The sequence below is a fragment of the Sorex araneus genome, chromosome 4, assembly GCF_027595985.1.
Source record: "Sorex araneus isolate mSorAra2 chromosome 4, mSorAra2.pri, whole genome shotgun sequence".
NCBI classification, from domain to species: Eukaryota; Metazoa; Chordata; class Mammalia; order Eulipotyphla; family Soricidae; genus Sorex; species Sorex araneus.
This window is the reverse complement of record NC_073305.1, coordinates 122913116-122926151: the sequence shown is the minus strand read 5'-3', so window position 1 is coordinate 122926151 and position 13036 is coordinate 122913116. Positions and strand designations below refer to the sequence as shown.

At 31.8% G+C, this 13036-nt stretch overlaps 1 protein-coding gene across 6 annotated transcripts in view; it reads right to left on the bottom strand.

The window, feature by feature from the left end:
• Window positions 1–308: 308 nt before the first annotated feature.
• The window catches only part of FUT9 (fucosyltransferase 9), a 208300-nt gene continuing 195572 nt past the window's right edge, over window positions 309–13036 (bottom strand). For all 6 annotated transcript variants that reach the window (XM_055137264.1, XM_055137265.1, XM_055137263.1 and 3 more), the window contains one exon: window positions 309–12830. In XM_055137264.1, coding sequence (XP_054993239.1) covers window positions 11743–12822 — 1080 coding nt within the window. In that variant the 5' untranslated portion in view covers window positions 12823–12830 and the 3' untranslated portion in view covers window positions 309–11742. The remainder of the gene's footprint in view (window positions 12831–13036) is intronic.

The following is a 13036-nucleotide window of genomic DNA, read 5'->3' as shown; positions in this document are numbered from 1 at the left end:
ATTTATGTTGTGATGGTATTTTTAAGAAAAGGACATTTCAAATGACATCTCTGGTTTAATTTTTGGAAAACTCTAGTTCTCTAAATAACTGAATGTAAAAATTTTCAATGGCAGTTTGTCTCTCATGGCTTATTAAAATATTCTCCTAGCTGCCCAAACAAGTTATTCTATTTACATATTGAATCAATTCAGTGGGACAATGTGGGAGCAAACTAAGATCACACTAAGAGAATGTTTCTTGTTGTATGTTATTCACAAATAACATTTTTGTTGATGAAGTTGATGTCTATGTTGCTAGGACTGGTTGGCTATTCATTGTCTGGATTCATATTTTCTTCATGGATGCAGAAAGACTCAGTCGCATGCTGTTCACTTGGAATGGTAGCTAGAGACAACTTTTCTAACCATTATATTAAATTTACTGAAGCTATTAAAATGGAACTTAAATGAAGCAAAATATCTATAAATAAACAATTTTATAAATAAATCTTCACTGTTTTAATGGCATAGCAGTAAAATTGTTTTTCAATATTGCAAGTATTTATTGGTGTTTTGAAAACACTAATGCTATGATCTAGCCTTATTATATTTTAAAGACTAATGTTACAGGGGCATGATTGTTATCTACACATGTTTTCTGTTTAGACTGAAGCCCTTTCAAAAGTACAGGTGTATTTTTTAAAAAAAGAACACACACATACACAAACATAAACAAAACATTACTGAATAGAGTAATTTCTGTTCCCATAAGTGATTGCAAATTATTAGTAGATAAATACTTGCTTTCTGCAACCATAATTTATGTTTTCTATATACTTTTCATAATTACCCAGATCACTAACAAACACACTGATTTACTTTTGTTCCCGTATACTAATTACGTTGACTGTTACACTGTCTGTATTTTCTCAATTATTATCTAATTTATTTTTGTCCAAACTTGGTCTCAAGTGTTATTTCCCCCTTCCTCCCAGGCAGTGGTTGATTTAGGCAGTGTGAAAATAGACATTCCATTTTTGTAGGAGGAACTGCCAAAATGTTATGTTTTCAGTATGGAATGGATCAAGATGATACTTTAACATCATCATGCTTTGTAATAATAAGATACTGTAGAGAAAATTACATTGTTTACTTTACTTGTTGAATTTTATTACCAATAATAAGTTCCAAGAGGAAATTTGGGGACAAAAATAGACAACAGTATGTTTCGAGGTTAGAAAAAAGAGAAATAAGTAAAAGTGCATTGTCTATTGGCTCATTAGCACTAATTAAAACATTTTCACTCTTCTAAATTTAAAAAGGACTCTTGAAAGGATATGAATCATGCACATGAATTTAGACAAAGCTTAATTTTTATTTGGCACTATTAATCCCCCCAAAGTTGCATGATTCACCAATGGCATGCATTTTTTTCACCTAATTTAATACACAACCTTAATATCTTTATATAATTTCTAACATATCTACTTCAAACATGGACTCACTAGTAAAATAAAAGTTTAAAGAAAGGTTGATGTTTGATATAAAATAATCATGTTTTTTCAAGTGTGGAAAAATACTCTACAAAAAATAAGTAGAAAAGTGATTTCTGAACAATGTATGATATTTTTCTATAAAATTTCAGATGATTAGTGTGCTTACAACAACCATACATATCTGTATTACTATAGTACAATGCTGAAAGTTAATAGCTTTAAACAACTATTAGCACAATGCAATTAAGTTCTTATCAGAAATAACATGAACCTAAAAACTGTACATTTGGCATTTAAGTTTCAGAGTGTTTTTAAGAGTTTCCTTAAATATGACAGTACGTAAGTGCAAAATTCACATTACATTGATAAAAAATACAATTACCAACCAAATAGTATATATGTATATATAAGTATGTGTATACACACATACATGTGTGTGTATATATACACATATATACACACACACACATATATATATATATTGCTGACCCTAACAATTAAAAAATTGGCACAATCTGTTTCAGCAAGATAGTTTTGATCTTCTTTTCTTGACTCAATATCATTTTGTTCAGTTACACTTTAATTACACAAAAGGGCACAGGCATGAATGGGTTTCTGTATTTCTTCTTAAGGAAATACCAGGCATGTAGAGGTTACACTGCTTTTTTACAAAATTCCAGAGTAGCTTTCTTCTTTAAAAATCATTTATAATAGAATTCTGAAGGGAATTCACCCCTTCCACATACACCTTTTAGCTGCTACCTTCCTTTTCTTATGCTTCCCAGGATAGGGCCATGGCAGAATGAAAGGAAGAAAAGGACAATTTCTGAAGATATGGAAGTGCATGCTCTAAGCCTGGCTAATTAAAACAGAAAGTCCCATGAACAATTATGCTAGTTCTGTGATTTTAGCGTAAAGTCCAACAACACCAGGTTGATAGATGAGAAATCTGCAGCCCAGAGGTGTTCATGGCATATAATGCAGTGTGCATGCAAGAGTTTTTTTGTTACTCTTTGCCACTTTCCTCATTTCTAAAGCTTTATGGATTTGAATGAACATTTTGATTATATTTTAACTCATCAATTTCATCCTTGAAAAACTTGTTACACACATTTTGATTGAATTTTGAACAAACCATATTTTCAATAGAGGTGACAAATCTTAATAATTCACTAAAATAATTTAACTAGCTCATTGAATTGCCTTTGCCAAACATTTTTGCCTACTGATCTATTTTACATGACTTGTTATATAAAAAAGCTTTATTTTTTGATGTACTTAAGTAAATCCACTAACCCTGACTCCTAGCTATAGCAAAACTTAAAATGTAGCAAAAAATAAGAGGGGGAAAAAAGATGATAAATAATTTTTTGGAATGCTACCATCACACTCTAGAGAATTACATTTTTGAGGGCAAAAGATGTCATTGCCATCACTACTTTTTTAATATTTCAATGCCGCAAAGTCTATTAATCTTCCAAGTCAAGAAATCTCAATTATTTGAATGTAGGTCATCTACAAACTGAAAAATTTTGTTTTTCTTTAATTTCTAAATAAATTTCCTGTCGTGATATGACTGTTCTTTCATTTGAATTGTTTAAAAAGAATGTTTTCAATACTCAGAATAAGTCATCTGTTAGTTGAAAAGTGGACTGCTCACAGTTTTACACAGCCAACTAGATAGTTTGGATTTGTTCATGGGACTCAAAGAAGAGATCCAGTATGTAAAAGACCTGATATCATTGCAATCTCTGGAGGCAAAATCCTACCCAAGAGAGTTAGTTCTTGATTCTAGCAACCTTATCTTGGACAAAAGTGCCTTCCTCAGAATCCTTTCATCCAGGGGACTAAAGTTATCTACTGAGGCTAACCTGACACTGAGGATTCACTGTTGTAATTTGGGCACAGATTTCTTCAATAATGAATACTGTTGGGTTATTAATTTAGTTTAGGTATCATTTCTGGCTATGCTACTTTTCTGTCTTTTGTACCCTCATTAATCAAAATGGAGTATAGTCGTATATAGTTACTACAGTTGGGCTACCTCCTATAGAAATCTTAATTTTTCAGATAGATTTTATTTATCTTTTGCGGGAAAAAACATTTGTGCTACTAGCTTTTACTAAAAATATTTTATATATATAGATATATATCTATATCTATATCTATCTAGTTCAACAATTTGATTACCAAAAAACTTAGGAAAATTCTTTAGTATCTGAATGTTTCCTATGACTTATCTGAAAAAAAAAACATTTCTAATGTTCTTTAAAGTGGTAGGATTAGAAAATGCATAATAATAATATTTTTAATATAATCTTTTCACATCTAAAATAAATTTTGCCTTATCTGCTTTTATTTGTTTTATCATAACATAATTTAGAATTTGTGCATGCAGACATATGTGATTATTTATGTCAAAAATCTACTATAAAGTTAATACTTAGAGTAATTTTAGTCACAGTCTGGCTAAGAATTTTTTAAAAAAAAATAGCACCATAAACAAATATATTCATTTACTAAATTTATGCACTGTCATTGAAAAGTATATATCCTAATATTTTAAAGTTATATTAGTATAAATTTAACTTTAGGGAAAGTAGATAGTAACTTGATTATCTTTTCTAATTTGTATTATTAACCCTGGATAAACTAGAGTAGTGGATCAACTGAAGAAGTGGATTTAGTTAAGCAGTTGAATATTTTCAAGTAGTTGAATATTTCTAGACCTTTTTGTTTTCAAGAGAATCTGAGAATCACCTTATTACTTTTTCCTTTGATTTGAACTATACCAATGGAATTGCTGATCGCTCATAACAGTGAATGAAAATTAAGCTTCCCTGGATTCTAATTATTTTAGGAAATGGTATTTGTGCTTCATATGGCAAATAATTCCCAGGCACTACCACTGCCAGTTTCCCACAGTCCATTCATGCTTAGTAATCACCAAGGATTTGGATGCACCCAGTTATGCAATAGTTTTCTCTTCTCCCAAAGACTTTCTTTGGTGTATTTAAATTTGCAATGATAATGTTACTAAAAATTTTCAGAATGCTATTATTAAAATTGTGCAAAGTTTCATATCATTCCAAATGCTTTTTACAATAATAAATTATATGTATTTAATATATAATCTGGTAACTTCAATGCCACTTTATTTGTCCTCACAAAAAAAAGACAGGGCTATAACACCTGTGATTCACATTACAAAGTCTGAGACTGAGACATTTAATAACTTGCATATAGTAATCAGTGGCAGAACTGAGATTCAATATTAAAGGTGTGGTCATTGAAAATTCATGTTACACAACTCATTGTTACATCTCAACTGTAACCATTTCCATTTATCAAATAAGGACCTAGAGACTCAGAAAAAGGTTATTTTTAACACATATTAATGATTAGAAGATAACAGAAGGTTCAGATTTTATAGGTGTAAGGATACTAATAATTGTATAATTCAATATTTCACATTCAAAATGCAAACATGCAGTTAGAACCTAAAAAGAGTATAAGAAATATTTTTCAAGGAATATGTATTCTTTTCTTTTTCTAATAATTCCTGTAGGCTGAGAATTGTATGCTGTGTTTTGTGCAGACTGGTGACTCCTAGAGGAGGAGTTATTACCCATGGAGCCTTCTTAGCTGCTCGCCTCTATTATTTTTTTAAATAGGACCAGTTTTTGGAAGAAGTCTCTGAGCAACCAAATTTTTCAGTCTCAGGAGATTCTGATAAGCACCCATGCTCGACAAATATTACCCATGAGCCACTCAAAACAAGAAAGAAGTTCTAGAGGTGATAAATAACTTGGTGCCAATTAAGAAACTAGTTAATAGTTTCTTAACTATTTCTCAAAATAGATAAGCACAGAGAATGCCTTGGATCTTAAAGCAGGGAAACATGTCTTCACAGGACTTCACAGGAATCTTCTAGGCAGACTCAAGAAAAGTGGAAACTTGTATCAATTGAGTGAATCTAGTTTCCATTTAATAGGGTAGCTATGATTATCTTATATCTTTCAGCACTACATGGGGAGACACAGATTTTAGACCAGAGAATGAGAATTTGAGTGTATCAAATTACTTCTTTTGTACTGATCCAGAGGTATCAAAGACATATTTTGTTTTAGAATTGATGACTTAGGATAATTTAAAATATATGGAGTAGAGTAACTCAGGAAATGTATTTAAAACATTTTTTTTCAGGTTCATTTAAAAATATTTGAATTTTGTGATTACAGTCCAGGAGTCAGTGCTCTTACTAAACACCCCTAGTGATTGTTGGTCAAGTGGCACAGGAACCAGTTTTACAATAAGAACACTTCCAAAGGATGGCCAAATATTGAAGAAACTTTTAAAATTCCACCAAAATATTTTTAAAGCAAATATTAAAACATAAACATTTATTAATGTTTATTTAAAAATTCTCAAATTATCTAGTTGTATCAGGAATACTTTAATTTTTCAATTAGAAATCAGGAATACTCTAATTTTCTTCTATATCATATAATTATTGTTAGATGGGGACTAGGTATGTGCCTCACTAAAAATTTTTTGGTAGCAAAACATTAGATTATTATAATTAAGGTAAATATTATACAAAAATGTAAATTATTTTAAAATAGTGTGCAATATTGATAGAACACCACTGGTGTTGATTGGTGTTCATATGTTCAATGGATTCTCCAATCAATAAATACTTCAGTTTATAGTATGTGAATTAATTGAATAAAAAGGTTGTATGTTTGTGAAGAATTGCAAAGAAGAGTTCAAGGAAAACTTAATTGAGCATTTTCTGTATTCCAAACACTGATTTGTATTCTTTTCACATCTTATTTTAAAAATAGTTCATGTTTTTCCCCTCATTAAATAAACAGGAAATTTCTTGAAAATATTTATGTATAATATATTTAATATAATATCTTTAAAATATTTTGATGTCACTGGACTTTAAGAAAATTGTAATTTATTTGCAAGTACGTTTGATCTTAGATGAAAGAGAAAAATGGCTAGAAGGAAGGATCCTTGCAGACAGCAAATTCCAGAGAGGCTTTCTCTCAAAATTACAGTTTGTTAAGCCAGTAACCCAACCTGGTACTATTCATATTTCTGGCTTAGTACATTATCTCTCTTTTGTTTTTTGTTAAATACTCTACATAATCCTTGTGATTATGAGTACATTCAATATGAATTACTGAGAGGGAAAACACTTTGATAGTAGTGGAACTTACTCATTTGCAAAATGTTACAAACTCTCTAGGTGAGAGACATCCAGGAAAAAATTATATTAATTGACTGATGTTTATAGTCCAAAAGAGTCTAGTTAGTGGGGAAAGAAACAGTATTTCTCTTTATGCTTTGTTTGCTAGTAAATAGGTGCCATTCACAGTGCTTGAACTTTATATTCTTTGTAAATACTTGGTTCTTTCTTATTAAAAATGTTGGTAAGTTAATACTCGGATAGAATATTAACATGTCCCCAAAATCACTTTTAATCTTTCTTGCAATATTCTTTCAAAGGTTTTAGTCTGCAATAAATCTAAAAGCACATAAACAACCTTTATTTTGTACCCAGGCACAAATAAAAGAATAAAATAAATGTAAAACATCATTGTTAACTTGAAGCAATAACCTAGAACTGTTCTTTTGGTAAATCATATCTCACCTGACTTCTAAAACTGTTTTTATAATTAATGAAAGGGTATCTATTGAAATCACTTTTCTATATGATAGTGTGCTTATGTTTTAGATTCTGAAGTTCATGATATTTTTCAATTTGATTATGATTGATTTGTTAAAGAGTTTTTCAGGGATAAATGTGAGAGGTCAAAGAAATGGAGGACACGCTTTGCAAACATACTCTCAGATCTGATCCCCAGCACCACATGGTCACATGGTCTCCCGAGTAACATGTCAGTCCTGAGCAATGCCAGATATAGCCTAAGAGAGAGAGAAAGAGAGAAAGAGAGAGAGAGAGAGAGACAGAGACAGAGACAGAGACAGAGAGAGACAGAGAGGATAGAGAGAATATGAGAGGAGAGAGAAACAAGAGAAAGAACTAAAACATATGGTTGAATACAATATTTTAATGTTAGAATCTAAGTCTTACTTGAAATATTACTTTATAAAAAACTTGGTCTAGACAATGACTTAAGACTTATGGAAACTAGTCTGAAAATGCATGCAAAATAGTATCAATAGTATAGTTTTCTACCTTTTTGTATTTATGCATTTAACATCTAATTGGTGGCAAAAATCTACTTTTGTTTGTTTTTGTTTCTTTGTTTTGAGTACTCAGAGATCATTTCAGGTGATTCTCAGGACCACATGGAGTACTGGGGAACAAATCTAGATTTACCATGTAGTACTGTGAATGAGGCACATACAAAACAAGTGCCTTACTCTCAGTATTATCTTTTTAGCTCAGAGGAAAGGATTTAAAGACTCAACAATTCCTGAATATTCCCTCACTCTACACATAATTTGTTCTTCATTTTCCTAGCCCTTTTAACACAAATTATTTACACATATTCTAGAATTATGAGAATTTACATAGTAGATAAGAAACTTTAAAGCAGATAATTGGTTACCTACTAGAGTTGTAAAAATTTTTCTACTTAAAAAAATCTCTAGTTTACTGCAGCAAACTTACATGTCATAAAGATGACTATCATAACTTTTTTCAGTGCAGTATTTGCTGAATATAAAAAATTCAGTATACACTCATAATAATGATGTTTATAAAATTAACATTTATATACCGTTACTAGAGTAGGCCTGTACCTACAACAATTACACTTAAATAACCAGACATTAAGGTACTACCAATTTTTGCTAGCTTGAAATAAAACTTTATAATGGCTTATTGTCGCTTAACATCTATGATATATCCTAGACATACTAATTCTCATTTATAATCAACAGCAAGACAATTTTGTAGAATTAACATCTTTCACCATGAGATATTCTTAAAACAAATTAGACTCCCAGATTTACTAAAGGAGTGGCTAAGCCCCAGATTCCATATTGAGAGTTGCATTTCACTTTATTACAGTGAAAACCTATTTCTATCTCTAAAGTATAACTCTAAAATATTTAATCTGAGGGATTGCTAACAAAATCAAGGTTCTGTTTACTGTGTAACTTTTCTAAAGAGAAAGTGTTTCCACATACAATATACTGTTCATTAAGCCCCAATACCAATAAGCCATTAATAGATTTAGAAATTTTGGTTCTTTCTAGGGAAGATGAAAACAGCATGAAAATTAATGCAGGTTTAGAAAACATGTTTCACTTAAATTTTAAACTTAGCTATGTCATTAAAAATGTGTGTGTGGGTGCGCACACATGCACTGAAACAAAATTATTGACTAAATATTATTTCTGCATCTAGTTAATTTAAAAGTAGGCTGAAGAGATTGATTTCTAAACACTGCTATAAAATTTTTCGCAGCCCTTAAACTACAGATTAATGAGCCTGGAATTGAAGAACTCAGTTGACTCATGTTTGCATTCCAAATTATAAGTATTTATTTTTCTGGTACTTGGTAATGGGTTTTCAATATACTGATGTACTAACTGGTGACTTTGTATTGTTGCTTTGACTTCTCATTAGATGTACTATATTCAACATATAAAAGAGAGTGCAGAGCTGTAATTGGCAATATGGGTGATGACTTCAGGTTTTAGAAATTCTTTGACAGTATCAGAACCTTCCATAGAAGAGGAGGTTGTCAAGACACTGCATATTTTTCTACTTTTAAAAAATGCAGTTATTTTGTAAACTTGCAAGCTATGCATCTTCATTAAGTTGTCTACACTTTATAGAGAAAGGATTCCATGTACTTTATAGGTGATAGAATTAAATCTATCATTGTGTGAAGTTGATTATTTTTAGCATGATAAATTATATGCCTATGGAAATCTTTTCTATCTAGGAAACTGGGGAATCTAGGAGGGAATTCACATAGATATACTATTTCCTGATGCAATGTGATTAGATTTTATAGTATGAGGGGAATCTATATTGTGCTAAATCAGAAAACAAAGTTCGCATTTCAAATTTGGAGCATTTGCTCTATTTTCGTTAAATTAGTGGTGATTTGTTTCAACTCCACTGAAGTTATGTTGTAAATAAACGCTGACTCCAATGGCAGGATTTTTGTATCTCTGCACTTAATTATAAGATACTTTAAGGCAGTGATAGTTCCTTGCTCATCTTTATCTCCAACTGGACATTGCCTCACACAATATTCAGTTCAACCTGGGTAAAGAAACAAACTTCAGGATCAAGCAAGCAATGTGATGATCTTCCTCTGCTCAGGTACTTCCAGTGATTCAGAAAGTTCATTCTCTCACCTGGTGGTCTGAGTTTTTGCACATATTTCCTTCTTACTGAATTGAAGTTCACCTCACTATAACTTCTCTTTTTTGCAGAGAACTGTTGGTGTGGATTCTATTGGTGTGAAAATTTAAGAATAAAACAACCAGAATCACCAATTGATCTAAATGAATGTCATCAAATGCCCTGTTTTATGGTTTATGACAAAAATTAAACAGAATTATTAAAGATTTTCTGAAGTGATGCTTTCCTTGAAGAATGTCCAGTATCCCATCTTTTCTTACCTATTGATCTACTCTTGTATCCAAGTCTTAATCTTAAGAAAAATGTTCCAAAGCAATAAGTTAAGGGATAAATTATCCTTAAACTTAGTCTGATAGTAAGCTAATTTTGGTTCTGCAAGGTCCCAAAGCCATGGCCATATATGCTGTATACAAATTACTAAATTACATAATTGCTGAATTGAAATTTTTGTAAAACAGCATATTGCTATTTTCTTTGGGCTAAAATTGTCACTCAATTGAAACAAACAAAAATATCCCCAGAAATTCAATGTAATTCATTTTTCACTCAACAAATTACAACTTTACTCTCTATTAGCTTGTTTGTTTCTTATGTATGCTTCTTATAATTTTTCACTTTGTTATTTTTTTTTTTTGCTTTTTGGGTCACATCCAGCGATGTTCAGGGGTTACTCTGGCTTTGCACTCAGGAATTGCTCCTGGCAGTGCTTGGGGGACCATATGGGATGCCGGGGATCGAACCCAGGTCGGCCGTGTGCAAGGCAAATGCCCTACTTGCTGTGCTATCGCTCCGGTTCCACACTTTGTTATTTTTAACACCTTATATCTAATGTCTTTATGACGATTTTGCCTAGGCTCTTGATATGATAGAACAAGGCCTATTTATTTTCTCATAAGGTAAAATGAGATTTGTATAAATCTGGGACTTCTGGGGGAAAATGCAATTTATATGTAATTAAAGTTGTATATAAATGTACCATTTTAATTGACATATTTCTATATATACTTTTGCTTTGATATTTGAGGAAATCATTAGTTTTATTACATAGTATTACTATGACAAAAAAGGGAGCTGTATTAAATGTTCTTAAGTGTTATTAGGATTGCTTCCCACTTACTGAAAACTACAGCAAATTGGGTATTCAAATGCTTGAAAAACTTAGTTTAGATCAGGAGAACAAGTCCCTGCAAGTCATCTAAATAAAAATCAAAGGGAAGTTTAATAACATCCTGAGTAAAACGGTTCTGCTTTACAATCTATCTTATTCACTACATGAACACTTCTGCCTTCACAAATGTAATAAACAGGTAGAAACAGATCAAATACACATGGTTATACAGTTTGTTCAACTCAGAAGTCAGACGTTAAATTCAATAACATACAATTTTCCTCTGTTACATTATGTATTCGATATGCCAAAAACAGTAACAAGTCTCACAATAGAGATGTTACTGGTGCCCGCTCAAGCAATTCGATGAACAACGGGACAACAGTGCTACATTATGTAAACTTGGAGCCAGCGACTGTAATGTTTAGTGAAAATATTTTATATTTTAAGATATGCATCATTATTTCTTCTCAATAGATAGACCAGTTGATCAATGTGGGAACAACAGATGTATCACAAACTTACATTATGAACAACTAGAAAAATGTGAAATAACAATTTTTTACAAATGACTTTAAAGAATAAATACATAATTAGGTATATACAGGATAATTTAAAATCAAGAGTGATTGCTAATGATGAGCTCTTAAAAAGTCTCCATCAAAATATACATGTTACCCAAGAGAGTGATCAAAAATAAATTGTGGCAGAAAAGCAGACTGTCTTTCTTTTCATCCTCAAAATTTGGATATCTCTTCAAAATAATTTGCCAAGTGTGCAAATGATGTAAAATCTTAATTCCAAAACCATTTTTCTAAATTACCCACAGATTTATATTCTTGGTGCCTTTTTACATGATCACAAGCCAAGCATGCATGTGATTCCCAAAATCGTGGAAGAGATACTGTGAAATCTTTCCTCCAATTAAAGTAACTAAGATATAATTTATTGTCTTTGTCAACTTCTTTCAGATAATTTGCTAGCTCACTGGGAGAGTTATAATCTTCCACATGAATGAATGAATCTGCTGGAATATAATTCTCATAGTTTTCCCTAGATGGCCCCAGAACAACAGGTACAGAGCCAGCCCGAAAAGCATTGTAGAGCTTTTCTGTGATGTAATCTTTGTGGATTGAGTTTTCAAAAGAAAGATAAAATTTGCAAGTAGATATGGTAGGAATTAAATTTTTATTATTCACATACTCTCCAAATGCTTGCCCATAGGTATGAATTTCAATACTTTTGCTTAGCTCATTGTAATATTTGACCCTGGCATGCTCAGGGTTCCAGTTACTTACAACCCAGCAGACTAACTTCTCTTTGCTTGGCACTTCAAACACAAAAGGATTTGTGTTGACCATCAAAAAGCCGTAAGGCACTTGGATATCTGAATCACGACGGTAAGTCAGAGTCAGGTTGAACAGGTGCTCAATGCCACTCTTTTGAGGCGTATGAGTTGGTGATTCCAAATTCATCCAAATCCACTTCTGGAAGGGTGGTCTAGCCTGCTGAGGTAAATTAGTGAGATCCCAGCTGATGTCTCGGTGATGGATAAGAACTGCATGAGCTCTGTTGTACAGGGAACGGTCTGTGGTGAGATGGCATCCTTGGATGTTGAACATTGCTTGGCAAGACGTAAGGTCAAAGGTTTGTCCAAATGGCCACAACCAAATCAGAATAACAGTTTCGTTAAAATAATACGTTTTGGTGGAGAATAACTTTTTCAGTTTCAGCATCGAGCTGGCTGACTCCATGGGACTGAAGATCCAGCTGTTGGTGGGTTTGATATAAATGAGCAGACATGCCATGAAGCAGCCCAGGATAATGCAGACGATTAAAAATGGGCGGAGAATTCCTTTGGATGCTGATGTCATAATTTTTTCTGTGAAGTAGAGAAAGAGGAGTAGATAGATGTAGGGATAAAGAATTAATCATAAAATATAATTTGAGATAAACAGGTTGTTGTTTTTAACTTTATCATCTCTTAATTATCAAACAATCCTTACATGGAGGCCTTTAATTGCCTCCTTTTCAGAAATGTTCAAACTGAGGGCCAGCGATATAACCAACACCTGTAATTCTTGATTT